General features: G+C 44.0%; 1 protein-coding gene across 1 annotated transcript in view; it reads left to right on the top strand.

Moving 5' to 3' along the window:
* epb41l5 (erythrocyte membrane protein band 4.1 like 5) overlaps positions 1–11,092 on the top strand; it is a gene marked incomplete at its 3' end in the record, with an annotated part of 44,668 nt that extends 33,576 nt beyond the window's left edge. Inside the window, exons 15-24 of the mRNA XM_080018891.1 lie at positions 3,103–3,254; positions 3,940–4,034; positions 4,351–4,485; positions 4,682–4,746; positions 5,837–5,938; positions 8,569–8,650; positions 9,152–9,232; positions 9,424–9,486; positions 10,127–10,266; positions 11,023–11,092. Of these exons, the coding sequence (XP_079875017.1) occupies positions 3,103–3,254; positions 3,940–4,034; positions 4,351–4,485; positions 4,682–4,746; positions 5,837–5,938; positions 8,569–8,650; positions 9,152–9,232; positions 9,424–9,486; positions 10,127–10,266; positions 11,023–11,092 (985 nt within the window). The remainder of the gene's footprint in view (positions 1–3,102; positions 3,255–3,939; positions 4,035–4,350; positions 4,486–4,681; positions 4,747–5,836; positions 5,939–8,568; positions 8,651–9,151; positions 9,233–9,423; positions 9,487–10,126; positions 10,267–11,022) is intronic.
* Between the last annotated feature and the right edge of the window lie 10,217 nt (positions 11,093–21,309).

The raw sequence follows: 21,309 nt of genomic DNA, 5'->3' as shown, positions 1-21,309 counted from the left end.
ACTGGACATTTTGACAGGCAAGTTAATAATTTGTCAGGGTTATTATTTTGTTTTAATAAACTTTACCAGGCAAAAAAAATTGAATTACCGGAGCCAAACATCAAAGTGTGAAGTGACGTAGTGCCGCAAAGCCTAATGCACTTTTCCCGCTGTTTCGTAACCAAACACCAATGTTACATAGTTCAAGAACAGGCGTCTGGGAATGTTGGTGGGAATGAAAGAGGTGCCATTCTCCATATTACAAGTCAGTGTACCATCAAAATGATTTTGAAGCTGTTATTTTGAGGTTAAAAAAAAAAAAGTGACCTAGTGTTGCTTTGACCCTTGTCCTCAAAGCAACAGAACGTCACTCGATCTCAGCTACTGCCCCGCCCTCTAATTGCCATTTTAATGTTCTCCCTCTTTTGCCCTCTGTGTCCTCTCCCTCCACCCTCCACCCGCCCTGCTGACATAGTGATACTGGTGGGGGGGGGGGTCGGTATCAGCACCAGGCTTTGGAATGCACCTCCATGCTCGAAACAACAAACGATGGGTCACTTTTGCTGTTCTTTTTTTACCTGGAGCATTGATTAAGTTTGCATCTGCTGTTCATGTTTATTTTTCTAAAGTTAGATTGTCTGTGTTTCCTGTTTTGTATTTCATAAACTAGTGTTGTATTCATTTAGCATGAATGAGGTCCATCAAATGATCTTTATTTAATTTTCACTTTTGTCTTAATACTGAACCTCGTGTTGCTGCATTTCATGCACATGTTGCACTGTCAAAAGGTTTAAGAACTCAACTTGGAATTTATGGAGGGGACGACGTTGAGTACAGTGATTTCAATGTGATCCACTTGCCTTAACTTAATTTAAATAAATCAATTTTCTACAACATATACAGAATATATAGATATACAGAATTTTCCCTCCACTAACACTTTTGATTTTTATGTGAATTTGAACTGATTATTATTTTTTTTTTTAACCTTCAACTACGCCATTGCACAACTGTTACTCGCACAGCTAAGTCAATAAAGATGATTTTTTTTTTTAATATGTTTTTTTAGGCGACTGTTTACAATCTGTGACCAAAGGATCTGTCAAGCTGTATATGTGTTTTAGATTTTATGATTAAAAAAATAAAGAAGCTTAATCGTATAGTATGGGAAGGTCCACGACTCTGAAGCTGTGTTTGTGCATCTTCCTCTGTGTGGGAGCTCAAAGGTCTTGAGCGCCGCCATAGAGTAATTATTTACACCATTTACCACTAGACTTTAAACCCAAGGAGGGCAGATAATGTATCCATTCACCCAGAGTGAAAATAAGATATTATTGCAATAATTTTAAGGGTCTGACTATCAGGCACATGTTATTTATGTATTTAAATGATCAGCCTGTGTAAATATTCAACATTTTACAACATACTTTATATCTTTTTTTTTTTTTTTTTTTTTTCCCCAACAATGATTTATCAGCGGAGGGACAGCCAAACAAACATTTTGGACTATTCGCTGGAATTTATTTTCCTCTCTTCCAAACTATATATTTTGGCATTTTGAACTTTGTTTTATTTTTGCATAATTTTTTAAGGTTTTTTTATTTTTTTTACTTCTACCCTAAAAACAAAGGAAAAATTTCCTTGAATTCTTTGCTAATGTGTCTACTGTGGCCCTTTCAGCAGCACTTTGTCCAGGTCATGATGGATAACACTGTGTAAATTGATACCAGGTTTATCCAAAGTGTGTGTGTGGGTGTGTGAGATGCCTGCATTCCTCCTCTATATTTGATCTGCAGGTCTTCAGGCATCACTTGCCTCTACATTCTCTTTTATGGTGTGTGTGTGTGTGTGTGTGTGTGTGTGTGTGTGTGTGTGTGTGTGTGTGTGTGTGTGTGTGTGTGTGTGTGTGTGTGTGTGTGTGTGTGTGTGTGTGTGTGTGTGTGTGTGTGTGTGTGTGTGTGTGTGTGTGTGTGTGTGTTGCATGGCTCTCATGTTCCACGGTGTCTTCAGGCTACAATTGTATGAGCGCTTCACAGAGAACTTTTCAAAACCCACCTACTGTATCAGATGACTGGTTTTGGGATTCCCTTTGATTTAGACAATATGGCTTTTGTTTGATTCCTGTATTCTGGAGTACAGTTTGGGAACACCCCCCCCCCCCCCCCCCCAGGGTGGTGAAACCCCACTTTACCTCTGGGAAGATCGCGGTGGCACTCAAGCACCGTGTAATTTTCAGCATTCCGGGGCTTTTTAGTTTTTAAAGATGAATGAACTCCTCATACATTTCTAATCTGAGATTGTCATATTCCCACTTCCTCCTGAGCCTGTTCATTTCCTGCCACGTTTGAGGGAGATGAGTTGTGACTGCGTGGATGTAGTTGGTGCAGAGTTCCATCCTGGAGCTTGTTTATGCATCTCAGAGCGTCAATTTACATTTGAGGATTGCTGGAATCACTGGAGTCTCCTAAGCTATTTTACAGGTTGACTTTTAACTCCAGTATACTGAATCTTTAATTTAAATGGACGCTTAACCTTTGATAGTTTATAAAAACAAACAGGACATAAGTGTTCATTGTGATCATCTTCTAGTTACAAACTCATGATAAATTCCTCGATTTTATGTAGAGCAATCGTTGGGATGCTCTTAGAGTAGTGTCTCCGGGTCACAACCCGCAGTCGTGTCGCAGGGTAATTTAAGTGGGATTTTAGTTATTTAACCTTCAACCCTCACAGGCCAGCTCACGTAGAAGAGGGCTACTTTATCTTTATATATACTTTATATACTCATAATGATGGACAATAAAAAATGAGAGCCCCTAAACGTCACCTGAATGCGATTATTGGGGCTCATTTAGTTTGTAAATATCGCAATCCACAATGGTTTGTCTTTTGGTTTTTTTGTTGTTTTTAAAGGGGGCCCCAGAAAGTGCATTTGTAGAACGCTGCTTTAGACTGGTTCCCCTTTTTTCTTAGATGGGTGGGGGGTGGGGGGACCATTGACATCCTGTGGATGCTGTAGGTGAGTGTCACATTCACTTTTTGTCACTCAATATGACACAATTGGAATGAATATTGGAGCACATGGTTTCTTATCTTTTCCTCTCTCTCGCTCTCTCTCCCCAGTGTTCCCATGGTGACTGACCTGCTAGAGACCTGCATCGATGATGTCATCAGGACTCCTGTTGCTCCTATGGCGACTGCGACAGAAGACGCGGGGCCCAGCGGCGCCCACTCCGCCCCCAGCGCCACCGCCGAGGATGCTCTGTCTCTATGCGGTGAGGATGCAGAAACACTAGCGCCTTACTTTTTTTTTTTTTTTTTTTAAACCTTTCACCAGAGTTAAAATATAAAAGTTGTTTCATATTGATGAAGGCTCAACTTGTTTCCAACATGTGGTTGGTTGGAGTTATGTCATCCGATCTGAACGAGTTTTTATTTTCTTTCAGACATGCTTTTTTTAAATAATGATATGACACTCAAGTGATTACACCCATTTTTTTATATTACATACACACTTTGTTGTTTTACATACAAACTAAGCAAAATAAACAATGTATACAAAATAGAATTAGATTTTATTTTATAAAATAATTAATAAAAATATAGAAGAATAGACAATATATACAAAGCAATTTATTCTGGAACAAATACAGTTGTCTGTTTATAATGTAAAAAATGGACAAAGAAAATGTATCTTGAATTAATGATAAAGAAATGTCTTTCTTTAAGTTCATTGCAATGCAGCAAAGTTTTCCAAAGGCTATTCTTTGTTAAAATACCATTGTTCAAACAGACAGAAACCAAATACAATCGCATAATGGTGTGTGTGTGTGTGTGTGTGTGTGTGTGTGTGTGTGTGTGTGTGTGTGTGTGTGTGTGTGTGTGTGTGTGTGTGTGTGTGTGTGTGTGTGTGTGTGTGTGTGTGTGTGTGTGTGTGTGTGTGTGTGCGCGCGCGTGTAGAGGCCGCAGCACATCTGAAGCAGCTGGAGTTGGAGAACGCCGCAGCTCCTCCAGCTCCCCCGAGAAACAACATCAACATGGCCATGAACAACCAAGTGGGTGTTCACTCATTAGCACTACACAGCGATGTGTCGGCCTTTTTTGCTGACCCTGGCAGCTAAAGAATAAATTACAAGGCGACGCCGCAGACTGTGATCAGCTGCTGACCTTTAGTGTCTAGGAAGAAAAAGACGTCCAGGCTGATGGAGAGACCCTTGCATGTTGTTGTTATTATTGTAATTATGTGTATTACCATCACATTGAAATGTATGTTGAGGGGGAACTACTTGTTGACGTATATTTATTTGACATTATTATTGTGTTCGTCCCCTCCCCCGGTGTATCCGTCTTGACTTGTCGGCGTCCTTTCAGGAGGACGTGGTGAAGCTGGCGGACAAGTCGAGTCTCAACAGCGTGGGCAGCAGTCCAGTGGTCGCTCCGCTACGCCCCCCGGAGGACCTGAAGAGTAACATCCTCAAAGCGCAGGCCGAGGCCGCGGCCTACAGGGTACACAACACACTCCACATAGCTCTGGTGATGCAGCAATAGGACATTCTTAGTACCCTGTCAATACATCAATTACTATTACGAAAATATGAAACACAGAAGGTGTTGATGTACAAATCTTTTGGTGCGCAGACTAAGTATAGTTTTGCTGTTTTTTCAACCTATTTTGTTTGGGTTTTTTTTTTTGCTTTCCCAGGGCTCTGTGGAAGACCATGTTGGCATGATGGGGGATAAGAACTGTAACCTGCAGGCCAGTCTGGGGTGAGAGCACACAGCCACGTGCACACATAATTTACACACATTTATACGCAGGACAGATTGGTTCAGTTAGTGTATTTTAGTTTAAAGTAGTTTTTCTAGGTGCACTGACAAAAACTCAACTTAAAAAAAAAAAGGCTTACATTTTTGAAATTGTTATTTCTTAGGTGTTCTGAATTTGAAATTGAGAAATGAAGATGTGTACTTTTAAGTTGAAAAAGCCTTGAAAAAAAAATTAAATCTGTGTACACACACAATTTCTTAACATATGCTCTCGTGGCCCCCGAGTGACACGCACTGCTTTGGTAATATTGCGCCGTTGGCAAAGCCCCGATTCGGGGCCCGGAAGGCGGCCGCGTCCCCGGACGGAGCACATTTGAAGGAAACAATCAGCATCTTTTTTAAAAGTGTTATTTTCTAAACAAAAGGATAAATGGTCCAGTAGGATCCATGAAGCCTCTTGCTCCTCATCATGCCTCACTGTTCTGGAATGTGACCAGGCCTCTTCCCTCTTTATCTTCCTGAGTCGCACCAACTGTCAGCTCTCGCTCTCAGCCAATCACGGCTCAGCAAGCTGCACAAGCAGCTTAGCCGAATATTCATGTGCTTTTCTTCGCCTCTAAATCTGTAATGACACCAATCTATAAATTGAGTGGGTTTCACAGAGGTTTGTATGAAGCGTTTTATAGGAAGCGGAAAAACTGACTTTGTGGACGGATCCCTTATAATTAATTGAATGTTCACAAATACTTAGATAGTGAATACATTCCTTGTGATTTGATACATTTTGGTTTTTTTTTTTCCTCAATTTGAGACCAATATGTATTTTTGATCTGTAGTTGTCCAAATTGTCACCTCACAAATAGACAGATTTTTAACATTTTTAGTCCATTGTTGAATATGCTCAATATAAACACAGGCAGACATCTTCAATGTGTAACTTGTGAATTTGTTATAAGGAAAAACACCACATAACCACACGCCTACTATAACTTTGTACAATTTTTTATTTTTTTGCCTGCCCACAACCCTTTGAGTCTCCACAAGCCCTAACAGAAGTGTGTTTGTGTGCACGTGGGCGGGTGTTCTGCAGGTTGAAGGTGCGTAGTGGGCGTTTGGGCAGCAACTCCTCTCTATCTGTGAGTGGGCGCTCTGACAGACAAGAGTCCTGGGATCTCCTCAAACCGACAACCAGGTGTGTGTGTGTGTGTGTCCCGTATTACACAACTTTGTGTGCTTATTGGTAAACCTGGTAAAAGGGAGATTAGCGCAGGAGGAGATCTGTGACGATCACTGCTCCTAATCTTCCTGGGAGCACTGGTGTACGCGCACACACATTTAGACACTGACATATCTGAGTTTTCCCAAGATCTGAAACTTAAGAAACAGTCAAATCATGATGACTTTAGTCACTACAGTAACTATAGTAGACACTGTTTTTTGTATGTTCCTGATCTCCCCATTTATTTATTTAATGCAGGTTTACTATCGGTTAGATCAAGTTATAAACTCATTATATTTTTTATCAAGATCAAATTAACACAACTCACAATAGATAGATGCCTTACTCATTCCCTGAGGGAAATTGCAATGCCCCAGCAGCTCGCACCAAAAACAATATTAACAGGCAGTACCAGTAGCAAACAATAGAATATAAATATAATAATGAAAAGTGGTGAGTTCTGGGGAAAAAAGTAAAAATACAATAAACTTCAACGTTGTACAATAACTGTACACAATAAAATGTGGCGGGATAATGTAAAATAAGAATGAACATTTTAAGCATTATAAACCAGAAAAAATATATGGCAGGATAATGGCAAAAAAAAACCTGACAGTTTTAAGCATTATAAACATGATGAATTAAGGTACTAAAACAGAATAAGCACAATAATAAACCAAAAAAAAAACTTAATTTAACAATACAGAGGTTTTACAGCATGTTTAGCATTTACTAACTACCAAGGTTAGGGTCATTTTTGTAATAATCATAATTATAGTTGCAAGCAGCAATTCACTGGTTCAAACCTTTTTGCTCTGAACAGAAGGAAGCAGGAATTTAAAGCCGCGAGCAGCAACAAGGTGGTTCCGGGCTTGTTTTTTCGGAGAACCCAGAACCGTCTTGCTGTAAGACAACATTGCTAACCACTGAGCCACCATGCTGCTGGAGTGTAGGTTGTCTCCTCTGAGTTTAATCAGGATTGATCTAAGACAGCTTGAGTTATGGCCTGTTTCCTGCTAATCCCCGCCCTGTGTGAGGATATTTTGATTTATGACGGCTATGTTTTTCGACTGATCTTGCTTATTTATTACAGCAGTGTCTCAATGCTGCAATGGCGTATACCAAATTTGGTGTTTATTCAGTCAAAATCCAAAAAAGCCTCTTGGACCATAAAAGTCTGCCATGATGGATTTTTTTTGCCAATTTGCCACATCTGAAAAACAGTAATGTTGAATAAACCTTTTTGGATTTTGACAAAATCAACACCAAATTTGGTATACAGCATTGCAGGACAGAGCCACTGACCATATTTTCAGATATTTTTGAAAAATTTCCAGGTTTTCAGAGACACGTTTGTGCGATTTTTGGTCCACCCTTTGGGTCAGGCTCATAATGCTTTGGTAGACCTATTCCCAAACAGGGACTAAAGATATCTACCGATATTTATGATGATTGCACAAATGGTTAATGAGTGATGGTCAATTTTCTGTTAAGCCCCACCTTTTGCAACGTTTTTTGGTTGATGGCCAGGTTTTGGACCGATCTTGCCCACCTATTATAGAAATGTGTATCTCACTCCCGAAATGCTGTATACCAAATTTGATGTTCATCCAGTCAAAATCTTAAAAAGTCTATTCAGGTTACTGTTTTTCACATTATGCAAATAAGCTAAAAATCCATCATGGCTGACTTTTATGATCCAAAAGGCTTTTTTTGTAGAGCACGTTGAGCTGGCCTTGTTTGTCAAATTGTAAGTCAATTGGAGTCACAGTGTGACGGGTGTGGCCTTTCCAAAATTGCGCATTTGGGCCTCAATTACAATGCCCCATCTGGCTGATTGGGCTCATGTTTCTTGGGAAGCATTTGCACATCATTTCCAGTTAATGGGCCAAGTTTCGTGTTTCTAGTGCATTCCAGCCCACGGCATTCTGAGACGCTGCACAAGTGAACAAAGAATAATAAACTGGCAGAAAAACAATGGGCTTCTACCCATTTGTGGTTTGAACCCTAATAGTAAAAAAAATAATAATAATAATAAATAGCAAAATGCTTTAAAAATCATGCTCAATTTTTATCTTGGAGTCACTGACTGAGACGTAGAAGGATCTCGATTCTCAACGGCCTCGTTGTAGATCTCTCCTGCCCTCTGCTGGCCGTGGTGAGTGTCACCGTGCAGCAGTGTAAGTGGAGTTCTGCCTGGATACCGTTGCTGTGTTGCTTAATAAGCGTGAGCTCTAGTAGGAAATTAACAACCGTTATACGGCCCCCGGGGTCACACTGTGAACATTGATATTATCCATGCTATTTTGTCGGCTGTGGAACCAGTAAATGGATGTTGCTGTAACGCTGGCAGAATGAGCACAGCATTAGCATGGCCCTAGGAGTCGCTGAATAAAAGGGTCTGTTCGTTCCCCTGCGCCAGGCTGCTCGCTAATGAATACTGTATTCTCTCAGATCTCTGCGGTAAAATCTACCTTTTATTACAAACACCAGTTGTCCCCCCCCCCCCCCCAAGGAGAATATAGACCGCTATCTATTCTTTCCTTTCTCACGTTTTTTTTCTTCTTTTATCTCATTTTTCGATTCACTTTTCCTCCCTTCAGTGTTGAAAGGCTGGCTGCAGAGCTCATCCCCTCCGCCCCTGTGGTGCCGTCGGAGTCTGCCACTGAAGGCCTGGCGCCGAAGGTAAAGCCACGGTGCTCGGTCACCCTCCATAACGCCGATACAACCTAAAAAATAACGCTGGCACAACGGTCTCTGCGAGCGCTGCTTCTGTATCTGTTCACGAAAAGTCCTGATGAATACTGGCGTTGTCTAAATGAGGCGCAGAATTAAATCTTCCCATTTACACCCATCGTATCTGACATCTGGAACCAAAAACGGTCTCGCCAGGTTTTTACCGTCTCCCCTTGGATAAAATATCGTCGCCTTTTTTTTAAAGAGCCCTTTCGTATTTGCATCACATTGACACTGGTGCCGATGGGAATTCCCGCATGTTGTGTTCATGACTGTTTTGGAAGCCGATGCGTTCGTGACTGGATGCATGCCGGGAAAAGTAAAATTGTCTATTCTGCGTCGCGCTGAGCAAAGCGCTGACAGTCGATTCAAAGTCTTCCAGGTTTGTTACCCCCCCCCCCCCCCTTCCTTCCTGTGTTGTTTGACGCTGAAGACTCTGTGTGACTGCAGGCGAAGACGGAGGAGGTGGAGCTGCAGTCCTGCACCCTGCTGTCTGAGAACCTGATCGACTTCACCGACACCACCCCTGTCGTAAGTCACACCGCGATCCACCACCACCCCCTGCTGTGGGACTGCAGGAGCAGATCGCGTTTCACCGGGTGGAGACGGCTGCAGTCCACATGCGCGGCAGGAGTTCAGCTTCATCGCTTAACGCGTCCATTTGTTGTTTCATCCAGAATGAGTCATTTGGTGCTAACCATCATATTGTCGTTTGGTTCCAGCTTCCACCAGTGCAGCAGTCAAAACCAGTGATCACACCACGCTGGATCATTCCTGCAACAGCTGTAAGTAGACTATAGCTGAGCTGTCAAGGGTTTCCAAACTAGGGTCGTTGGCCCCCTGGTGGTCATCAGATGAATTGCTGGGGCTCTGCGGCAAAACAACTTTTCAATATATTTAGTACATTTATTTTGGGTTTTACAGTTCTTTATGTTTTTCACAATATCAATACCTTCACTAATGACGGCCGGCTTTTGTGCACTTTTTAAGTGAAATGTTTAACCACATGGCGGTTTGTTATTGGCCCAGAAAGCTTTTTGTGTTTTGCAGGTTAGTCACCCCTGGTGTTCTGACCTCTGCTCCTTCTTAAAATGTCTAAATCAAATGTAAATTTTACTTAGTTAAGATGTTAAGCTTTCCGTCGACGTTCTCTTTAACCGTCTGTCTGCTTATGTGTAGTATCTGCCAAACACGCATCTAAAAACTGTTATGTGACAAATAATCTCTTGAACTTAAGAGGTTTTTGATTAAAGAGTAAAATTCAGTTCAGAGCAAGTAATATCATTTTTTTCCCTAACTATCTTAAATAATGTTTTTTTCTTACTGTGGAGAATGAGATACATATTCATACATACGAATACATACTTCCAACGTGGCTGATGTAGGAGTTAGGTAGTGACCGATGCCTCCTCATTCCTACCGCAGCCTCCCGGCGTCTTCACGAACGGCCTGCTTGACCTTGAACCGCCCAACAAGGCCACCCCGCTCCTGGCTGCAGACGGAGCGACTGCCCTCACCTCCACCCACCCCCACCTTGTGCAGACCCACAACGTCGTTTCCTCCAGGTAGAGACCTCCACCGATGGACCGTTTACTGTAGAAAACACAAGTGACCCACCGCATACTTTAGGGTCGCATTTCGAAATTTGATTTATTTTACTTTTTTTCACATGCGTAGAAGGTGTAGAACCAGAGCCTCAAAACAAAGTATCGCTTGCGGGAATCACAAACATCTTTTGGAAGCTATGGCTTAATAAAAATGAAGGTTTTAAACACAGAAGTACTGAGAAACCAGGTTTTAGGAAGGACTTTTGCAGAACGAAACACACATTTAGAAACACAGTTAGTGCTTCAATGAGATAATGTTAAATGTGTTTTAATTAAATAATATTTCAATCAGCCAATCTCCAGGTTTTAACTTTGGTGAACACAAAATTTACAGTGGCGGGGGATAAACCAAGATTATTCACATTTCTGTGTGAAGGTAGAAGAACTGGAAGTCCTGAACATATTCCAAAAAAGAGGAAACTCCCACGCACTGTCAAAACATTTAATTAAATATGCTTTCGGGATGAAGGTCTCTTGACCAAAGAGTTGACTTTTCTCTGCTTGCTGTTGCTAATTGGTGTAAAAGTTTCTTCACTTTTTCGTGTGTTTTCTTTTGGGCTTTGTTTGAGTCACCTTTTGCCGTAATTTATATCTTAGCGCTGTTGAGAACTGGCACAAGAACTGAGCTTTCCAGTGCCAGTGCGGCGCCTCCTGTGATGTTAAGAATTGACAGATAAAACACTGAACCTTGACCCTCGACCCCCTCCCTCGCAGCGTCACGGGGCAGCCGCCGGCTTCCGAGGATGGAGCCAAACCCAAAGGTCTCCTGACCACTGAGCTCTGAAGAGGAAGGAGAAGCAGCCTCCGCCCGCCCTTCCTTCCTCCTCCTGCGCCGCCATCTTCCTTCACGCCAGCCCGTCCCCCCCCCCCCGGGCTGGGAAAAAAGAACACCAACACGGAAGCGGGAGGGAAGCTGTTCGTGAGCCCCCCAAATTCCAGCTTTTGAAGCGTTGGCCTCCGTCGGGGAGCGGAGGGGGGATGTTGTCATACCTAGGATGTGGATGAGACCTTCCTCTCTATAAAACCCTCAGGTCGTATAAGCAGTGGGTTTATTTTGGTTACTTGAGTTCACACGAAAACATTGATTTGGGCCACGAGTTTGGCCTCGTGCTCAGTGTTGGAGGAGTGAACTGAGATGATTATATTCACTGAACATCACTGTGACGCCTCGTAACAGCACCACATTTTGTTATAATTTGCCAAAATGAAAAAGATTTGACCTTTATTATGTAATAACACCGACATTGTGTAATTACTTATTACAGGTTATTATTTAACGAGTAGATCACGGTGGTTTTTACACTTTATGTCACACGCGACAAATCGCCGTCTTCAATTTCTTCACGTTTCACACTTTAGTTCTTTTTTTTTTTTTTAATCCCTGCAATAGGTAATAAGCCACCATATGATGTAGGTTTTGACAAAAGGAGAAAGTTACAAAATGAAAATGTTATTACATCACGAAGGTCAAATGTAGAAAATGTCGTCTTGGCAAGTTCTGACCAAATGTGGCATCATGTCATGAGTCCTTGAAAGGCTGGAGATGGTGGAGTTGAGCCCCGAGAGTCCCCAAACAAAGAGGTTTGAACATCCTATAATAACACTGCAATCGGATCATAAGATTACCTCAAATAATTGGGGTTTAGCTTCTAACGCTCCCTCCGCTCTCCACCCGCTTTAGTTTACCGTTCATCCCGAAAAAAAAAGGAAGTTTTCTCCCTCTTCACTGGATTATTAGCAGCATCGGAGACTTATTCTACTTATTTTAGTTCCTTTGCGTTGAGCCGCGTTCCTGCCACTGGATCCCTGCGACGCCGCGCTGTGCACACACCGCTTCTTAGAGATTGTGCTGAAACACTTGAAGGGAAAACCGGGAACGAAAAGGTTTTTTCCGTGGACGGGGGTGATCGGGAACGGAGAGTTTTCTCATTTTTTTTTTAATGTCATTTCTCAAACGTCGGCACAGTGGCATGGGGCTCCCGAGGCACTGGAACCGGCCCGCCCTGGGAAGAACAACTGAACTGGAATCTCCTCCGCTGGACGTAGAACACACACGTTGGTATTTCCTCTAAACACTGGATTCAAACTGGACTTTTACATCACTGTTGTTTATTATTATTATTTTTTTAACAATTTGTTTTAAAACTTTTATTTTAATTTTCTTTTTTAATTATTATTATTATTTTTCTTTTTATTCCATTTGTTTGTTGCTCTGGTGGCGTCATGAAGGAAGTACCAGCTCTGAGATTTAACCTCTGTCGGTATGGGGGGGGGAAGAAAGTCTATCACTGTTTTTGGAGAAGCCTTGACACATGAGCTCAGCCAGAGACTCCTCTTCCACAAATGTGATTCCATTGTTTTGTTTTTGATTTTTTGAAACGGCGGTGAAGCCTCCTGGACGTTTTGGCTTTCGACGGAATAATCTGATTGGCTGCACCGAGACACCAGACAGAATCCCAACCGCTTCACACAGTGAACTGATCCGTATCTCCCGACCTGCCTTACTCCAATGAACGTTGTCGGTTTTTGTCTGGATTTCGGTTTTAAATGTGTGCGACGACGAGCTGGGAAGGCCTCCTCCCGCGACGACCGCTTCAGAGGGGAGATGTGTCGCTGGTTCTCTTGCTGTAAATTGTTTCTTGGTTCTTTTTTGTTTTTCCTTGAAAAGGCAAAAGAAAACACACAAACCCACACACACCGCAGTGTCGGCGTCAACTCTAATTTATACGACCACTTCTCAGTCTTCTCATACGATGTCACCTGAGTATTTTTTTAGGGAACGTGTACCTTTTAATACCGGGGCATCCACTGGATGTAGATATGAAGTAGATTTCTATATATTTTTTAAAAGCAGTGTTGTCACTACGCGCTGAGGAGAGGTTGCTGGTGTGTTTTGTTTTTTTGGGGTTTTTTTTTTTTTGTTGTTTTCTGTTTTTTCTCCTTACAAACTGGAGATGGGCCGTGTAGGCGATCGCACTCCAGAGGAAAACACGTAGATCTCGTGCAAAGGGAAAAAAAAAGTTGATTTTTCTTTTTGTATTCACTGTTTGAAGGCGACCTGGATGTTACGTGACTCAGGCTGGATTTACACCACAAACACACGCTGCACTGTGTGTGTGTGTGTGTGTGTGTGTGTGTGGGTGTGTGTGTGTGTGTGTGTGACTCCAGCCTGTTTTTGATACGACAAAGTATATCTACTTGGAGCTGTAGCTGGGATGTCAGCCCTATCGTAGTATTCTCGAGGCACTGCTAGTCGACCTGCTAGTTTAACCACAACCCCTTTTTAAGGACGTACGTGCGTAACAAAGTAAGTGCAATTTTTTTTTTTTTAATTTGTTTTGCTGTAGCTCCGAGTCTGAAAGGTTTAAATTTATATTTTGATTTATTCTAAGAGCACCCTTTATCTGTAGTATTTTGGAAGGAAATGTCAACTCTGCAACAGGTGTCTGTCTCTCTCTCTCTCTGTGTGTGTGTGTGTGTGTGTGTGTGTGTGTGTGTGTGTGTGTGTGTGTGTGTGTGTGTGTGTGTGTGTGTGTGTGTGTGTGTGTGTGTGTGTGTGTGTGTGTGTGTGTGTGTGTGTGTGTCCATAGAGGCCGCAGCACATCTGAAGCAGCTGGAGTTGGAGAGTGTGTGTGCTTTTTCTACATTGTGGCTCTTGTAACTGCTACTCCATCGCAGTAAATGACTAAGTCCACAAGGTTAACTGCTCGTTTATTTTCTTTTTCTTTTCCCAAAAGTGTTTCCACCAGAGAGACTTATTATTATTATTATAAAAAAAAATTTAAACTCTGACTTCAGACACATTTCAGCTCGTCCTGTGTCAGGAATGGGATGTGTGTGGCATCTGCGGCAGGGTGGACCTTTCCTGCATTCCGTAGCGCGTGACATCCTTAGCAACCATCACAACACACACACACACACACACACACACCCACACACCTGTCTCTACCCGTGTACTTTTACTTTCCCGTCAATGACTAGAATGTATTCCCTTAGACCTTTTGTACAATGTAGTAAGTTCTATAAGTAAAAGTATTGGAGACAAAAGTGTACATTGTTGTTTTGCTTTTTGTATTTGTTATTTCCACACGTTCTGTGCTGTGACCTCAGAAAGATTTCAACATGGTGCTGTAAGAGGTTCAATGTGTTTGCTCCTCATATTATGTTTTGGAAGTTAAGAGCATAATGAAGGTGGGGGGCATGATACCATATGATTGAATTTACTGGTCGACGTGTCACCCTGGTTTTGGGGAGGAGAACATATAAGGATTTGTGATAAGAGGTGTAGAGAACAACTTTACCAAAAAGCTGCAAAGTTTAACTTCGGACAGACCAGAGTGTTGAGCTTGTTTTATCTTTAAATTTAACTTGGAATACGTACATTTGTCAGTAGGAATCAAACATCATGTTAAAAAAAAAAAAAAGTACCAAAAACCAAACTCACTCTTGTGATTTTCGAGCTTGGTGTTTGTCTATATCCATCCGATCGCCATGATATTATAGCGTCTGCGGTGTTACATGATCTTTAATATATAGAATGGCTTTGGGTCTGGCGCTTGGTGTAATCACATGTTGAAGAAATTTGAGTGCAACTGTGTTTAATTTGAAGTAATTCTGTTAGAGGACTGTGACTGGGAGCCTCTGAGTTTGTATGAAGTGGCACTCCAGTACAGGAATTTGTAACTCATGCTGAAGTACTTAAATGTGTGCGTGTGCGCGCCGGTCTTTGTCTCAACACTGAAATACTTTTTAGTGTCGGGGGTAGTTAGACACAAATTATACTGAGAAGTTGTAATTTCAGTACATTCTCAAAATTATTCTTTTTATTTCCACTTCAGTGTATTTGGATAACCAACATACTCTTGACTCAGTCATTTTATGTCGGTCCCTTTCTCTCTACATTTTCATAGTACTAGTAACTTTCACTCAGTGCTTTCCGAATCCCGCTCGAGTTTTTATTCAGAGAACTGCTTTAGTTCATGCTCTAGTTGGTGTTTCTGACGACCTTTACACGAGCGTTGTTTTCAGAGGCCAACTCTGGATCAGTGCTTATTACCACCTGTGACCACTAGAGGGCAGCCACGCTCCATGCGACTCTTTGAACACCCTGCGAAACTGGATCGCTTCATCAACAGATGGAATAATCATCTCCTTATCTGATTTGTTTTTAATAACCTGCAGACGGATTAAACCTGGTCGCAAAACTTAAACAGGATATCAATATTCCCCCGCCGGATTCAGTTTCGCCGTGTCTGCAGAAAGCCCAGGTTCATATCTCAAGTTTAAACACGGTTAGGTTCTCAAATGGAGTCGGGGAAGGTCTCGTCACCACCTTCCAACAATGTGCATTGGATTAACTCGGTTATTGGGGTTGTATCTTCAGAGTGCTCCCCTACATTGCTATGGTTATTACTCACATTACAAATCATCTTTGTTTTATGTGCCAACAAGTTAAATGTCAGCTGAGAATTAATAATTGATTTTTGAACTAATTAATGAAGACGGAGCCCCACGGGTATCATCACACTTAATAATCACTGCATCTAAAACCAGTCAATACGCCGTGTGAACGGACGGTGAAGATATTTGAACTCGGTATTTGCCTCGGTGAAAATGCTAAATTGGGGATTTCTCTCTGAAGTATAATAAATACCGAGTTTTTGGGCACAGGGAGACTTTCCTCAGCAGATGGGCTGATTTAACCCTTCTTGGTTTGGTCCTCTGAGGCAATGAGACCGAAAACCGAGTTGTTGAATAGACATTACATAGACTGTATAATTGATATAGACCCCTCTGCGTTGGTGTCAATAAGTGTGTGTGTGTGTGTGTGTGTGTGTGTGTGTGTGTGTGTGTGTGTGTGTGTGTGTGTGTGTGTGTGTGTGTGTGTGTGTGTGTGTGTGTGTGTGTCCTTGGAGCTGGGTGGTATTCAAAATGGGAGTGTTGAGATGATAAAGACGTGAGTGAGTAGTAATTGATCCCTGAAGGGCTGCATTGTGCCAGTAAAAGGTAGAGTGTGTGTTTGTCTGCCAGGTGAGGCGTGGGCGTGCCAGATTCATAAAGAGCCTCATTATTCACGGCAGAATTGATACACTGAGTATATTCGAGCCGCTTCTCTGCCTCTAGTTCCCCTCTCTTTCCTTCTGAACTCGTCCGTGTCCGACTTCTGAGCCTCCATGTTCCCGTCGGCTCCTCGGGGGGGGGGGACGCTGAAGACGAGGGAGGCAGTTTGCGTACGTATCCCCCTTTTTAAAGCGCAGTACGATGACGTCACTGTATTGGTGCGCCCTCTCATTTTATTAACTACAAATCAATAAAGAAACGTCTGCAGGTGCAGCACTCACCTACACGAATAAGAGAGATATTGAGGGGGTTCCCTTAAGCACTTGGTTTGTTTTGATTATTTATATGCACATATATTTGTTTGTTATTTATATACTGTGATGTGAGGATGGCGTGGTTTGAGCAGCCGCACATGACCTGGGTCTAGGTAATTGCGGGCCCAGGATCAGAGTGGCTGCATACCTGTTTTACCTGCAACAGGTAAAACCCCCATCCCCACACACACACTCAGGAGAGGAGCCCCTGCTTATTCCACCCCATCTTGTGTCTCTGTGCCAGAGGTCACTGAAAATGCCATTCGGGGAGCGTGTGGTAGGTGAAACTGCCACCCTGGCGCCTGAACAGGGACTCCCCAGCACAGGGAAGGGACACAGCAACAGCCCTCTTCCGACTGGCAGCAGCAGCATCCAGGGTGTCCGGCGGAGGACCGGGGGGAAAGCGGCCGCAGCAGTCACCACAGGTAACCGGCAGCTAGCGACTCCGCCCAGCAGCCATCACTGGAACCGCCCAGCAGCCAGGCCGCCCCTCCAAGCAGCCCCAGCAACAGCCAAGTCCGGCCAGGCCATCACCAGCCAGCACAGCAGTCTGAGGCCCCACGCTCCGGAAGGGAGGAGGGGGCAGTCTGTCGTCACCCTGGGGGAAGGTAGCCAGTGGACCGTGCTGTTCCGGGGAACCAGGTCCCCAGGAAGGGGACCAGTTAATTTTATTAGGAACCCCGTGTTCGTCTGTATTTAAGGCATTTTTTTTTCTTGTTTGTGCTCTGCTTGGCCAGGTAGGCTTCGCCCAGGGATTCTCCCTGGCCTCAGTTTTGTGCCGGGAGTATGTGGTGTGGGGATGGTGTGGTTTGAGCAGGGTCTAGGTGATTGGGGACCCAGGATCAGAGTGGCTGCATACCTGTTGCCCGTTGGTTGGTCTAACCAGCAGCAGGCAAAACCCCAATCCCCCCCCACACACACAGGATAGGAGCCCTTGTTATGACACGTGTCCATCTGCTCCTGGGCTTATTCCAACTGGCCCACTCTCTACAATAAACTGGTGTCTACAACCACGTCGTCTGTGTCTCTGTGCCAGGTCCCTGAAAACGCCACTTGGGTGGCGTGTTGTAGGCGAAACTGCCACATATACATATATTTATTTATTTTTGTTTATATATGAAATATAAGCCCTTTTATATACTTGCTCCTAACTATGCTTTCGTTTGTGCACGATAGTTCCTTTGGAGTGTTGGTTGTGCGGGTCAGCATGAAACACCTGACCAGTGGGGGCAGTGTATCAGGATGTGACAGGCAGGTCACGGCGGAAAGTTTTGAAGAGAAACTAATGGAGCTCGGAGCTTGCTCTGCCCTGATCTCAACACACAATGTAGTGACGTCCTTGCGTGACGCCATCTTTATTAATGTTTACATTGTTGGAGGCAGATGATCCGCTGTGGCGACCCCCAACAGGAGCAGCTGAAAGAAGAAGTTGTGCAAATCCGGAAGTTCGCAAGGAGTCGGCAAGGGATGTGTCGGCCCCAATCTGCCCCTTAGTGGATATACTTTTTAATGCTCCACGTACACGCAAAGGTCGCAGGAGAGTATGTGAACAATGCCGCCCAATGTCTACGTGTTGTTAAAATCAAGTATATAAAGGACTCAACTGACTTTGCCGTATAATTCTAATTTTGGGCCTTCTGGGATGAATGGAACCGTCTGATAACTCAGGCTCCCATTGTCGGAGCAGAGAAACGTTCCACCGCTCTGCTGTCAAGTGAGCCGGAGTTTGAGAAAGAAACAAATCCCACCATTTATCAGCGTAATTACAGTTCTATCTTCAGGCCTACACTATCACTCATTCTAGGAACATGGGTAGAGAACTTTTCTCGATAGGTGTGCTGATAATGGAACTAGAGTCCTTCAAGAGATGTTTCCAAATGTTTGACATTTCGTAAAATAAGAACTTTCTCGACTTCCTCTTTCAACCTGCAGCCTCAAACCCAGTGTCTCTTCACTGTGTTGTGTTATTCTGTGCATTTCATTTGGAGTCAGTAAAGGTCAGCTCCAATGCAAAGAGAATATTTCACTTCCAGAAAGTCACTCGCCGCGGCGCTCAAAGCAGCTCGGTGTAAACGCGGCTGTTTGCGTATCCCTCCAACCCCGGATGAACCCCTAATCGGTCCGACAACTGCTCGGAACCGCACCCGGCCGCGGCTGTATTGAAATGTGGCCCCTCCAAATGTCAGCCTGGTCTTTTCAAGCCGTCCACGCTGACAAACGAGTGACGGATTCCCAAACGCACAAACAGATCCATATGAATGAGATTCTCTCGGCCCAGAGGACGAGGCCATTGTTGCTGTTATCAATATGCCAGGTTCAATAGCAGGCCACAGGCAGTTGTGTGTGTGTGTGTGTGTGTGTGTCAGACAGTTTGACAGAGCGGCTCTCTGGTGGCAGACCCTCCTGTGTGTTATCAACGACACCCGAACGGGCACTGCCAATCATCCTGCACACACACACACGCACACACCCTGGTAAAAAAAGTACACAAACATGGACAAATCCTCATTCTATACTACCTCTCTTTTATTCTCGCTCTCTCTCTCTCTCTCTCTACGCTGTGGGACCAGGTGTCACTCAAGTAGAAAGGCGTGCGCACTCCCGCCATTCCCACTGAATCCCTCCACACACACTGGCGGTTCAACTCGGAAATGATCTTCATCGATCCGCGACTAAGTAGACACTAAATATGAACAATAATAACAAACAAATAGTAAATATAAACTATAATCTGGATTTCACCCCAAGTCAACATGGCGTCCCAGCATAGCCTCCCCCTGTGGCACCACCGCTTGAACTGGGGCTGAGCTGCTGGTGTTCCTGTGGGCGAGGGAGAGAGAGAGAGAGGGAGGAAGGGGAGACGGAAGAAAAGGAAGAGAGAGAGAGAGAGAGAGGTGGGCAGACCAACGGAAAGAGAGAGACGGACGGACCGAAAGAGGGAGAAAGGGAGAGCGCGATGGATGGAGAGAGAGAGAGAGACGGATGGAGGGACTGAGGGAAAAAGAGACGGAGGGAGGGAAAGGGGGAGAGAGATGGACTGGTGGACGGAAAGAAAGAAGAGAGAGAGAGAGAGAGAGAGAGAGAGACGGTTTTCGTGGATGGTTTCACAACGCTGACTGGAGGGATCAACGCAGGTGGAGACCACCCAGGGATGGAGTGATGGCACCCGTCCTCCTCTTCCTCCTCTTCTTCATCCTCTTCCTTTTCTCGTCCTCTCCTCTTCTACCTGCTCTTCCTCTTCTAGTCCTCTCCTCTTCCTCATTCTTTCCTCTTCTAGTCCTCTCCTCTTCCTCCCCCTCTTCCTCTTCTAGTCCTCTCCTCTTCCTCTTCAAGTCCTCTCCTCTTCCTCCTCCTCTTCCTCTTCTAGTCCTCTCCTCCGCTTCCTCTTCCTCTTCAAGTCCTCTCCTCTTCATCATCCTCTTCCTCTTCTATTCCTCCTCCTCTTCCTCCTCCTCTTCTAGTCCTCTCCTCCTCCTCCTACTCTTCCTCTCTAGTCCTCTCCTCTTCCTCCTCCTCTTCCTGTTCTAGTCAACCTCCTCTTCTTCCTCCTCTTCTAGTCCTCTCCTCTTCTTCCTCCTCTTCCTGCTCTAGTCCTCCTCCTCTTCCTCTTCTAGTCCTCTCCTCCTCTTCCTCTTCCTCTTCTAGTCCTCTCCTCCTCTTCTTCCTCCTCTTCCTCTTCTAGTCCTCTCCTCCTCTTCCTCTTCTAGTCCTCTCCTGTTCTTCCTCCTCTACTCTTCCGCCTCATCCTCTTCTAGTCCTCTCCTCTTCCTCCTCCTCTTCCTCTTCAAGTCCTCTCCTCTTCATCCTCCTCTTCCTCTTCTATTCCTCCTCCTCTTCTTCCTCCTCTTCTAGTCCTCTCCTCTTCTTCCTCCTCTTCCTGTTCTAGTCCTCCTCCTCTTCTTCCTCCGCTTCCTGTTCCAGTCCTCTTCCTCTTCTCGTCCTCTCCTCTTCTTCCTCCTCTTTGTCTGGTTTTGCATCTTTTCTTTTCCTTCCGTTTCTCCCTCGCGCTTTGCCGTCGTGTGATCGCCACATCTGTGTCGCCGCGGAAACACAACTTTGTTGCCATGGCAGCCATCAGCAAGATGGACAGCTGCCATCTGCCGAGCGCCTATTGTGTTTGGAACACACACACACACACACACACACACAGTGGTTTAATTTCGGTCACATTTGCTTAACTGGAAACGCATTATTCTAGCAGTTGAAGCAGCAGATACTCATTATTTGCTCATTAACATGTTATTTTTTCCTCCCCCTCTCTCTCTCTCTTTCTCTCACACGCACACACTCACACATGTGCCCGTGCACACACACCCACACACACAGCAACACACCATTTGTCCACCAGTATCCAAACTGGGAGACTTTTTATTTTTTCCTGTTAATTAGCAGAGTATCCTCACTGTCTGTAGGTCTGTCTGTCTCTCTCTCTCTCTCTCTCTCTCTCTCTCTCTCTCTCTCTCCAGATGTGATCCTAACACCCTTAAAAAAAAAAACATCTAAATTATAATTTGACTCTGATCTGATCTGAGAAGGTGAATCACGTGCTGATATCATTCACAACAGGATCCAGCCAAACACTCCGGATTCCTTTCGGCAGGTGTTTTATTTAATGCACATTCAGCCC

This window comes from Zeus faber (genome assembly GCF_960531495.2).
Source record: "Zeus faber genome assembly, chromosome: 18".
NCBI lineage: Eukaryota > Metazoa > Chordata > Actinopteri > Zeiformes > Zeidae > Zeus > Zeus faber.
The sequence above is the reverse complement of the archived record's forward strand: the minus strand, read 5'-3'. Positions and strand labels throughout refer to the sequence as shown.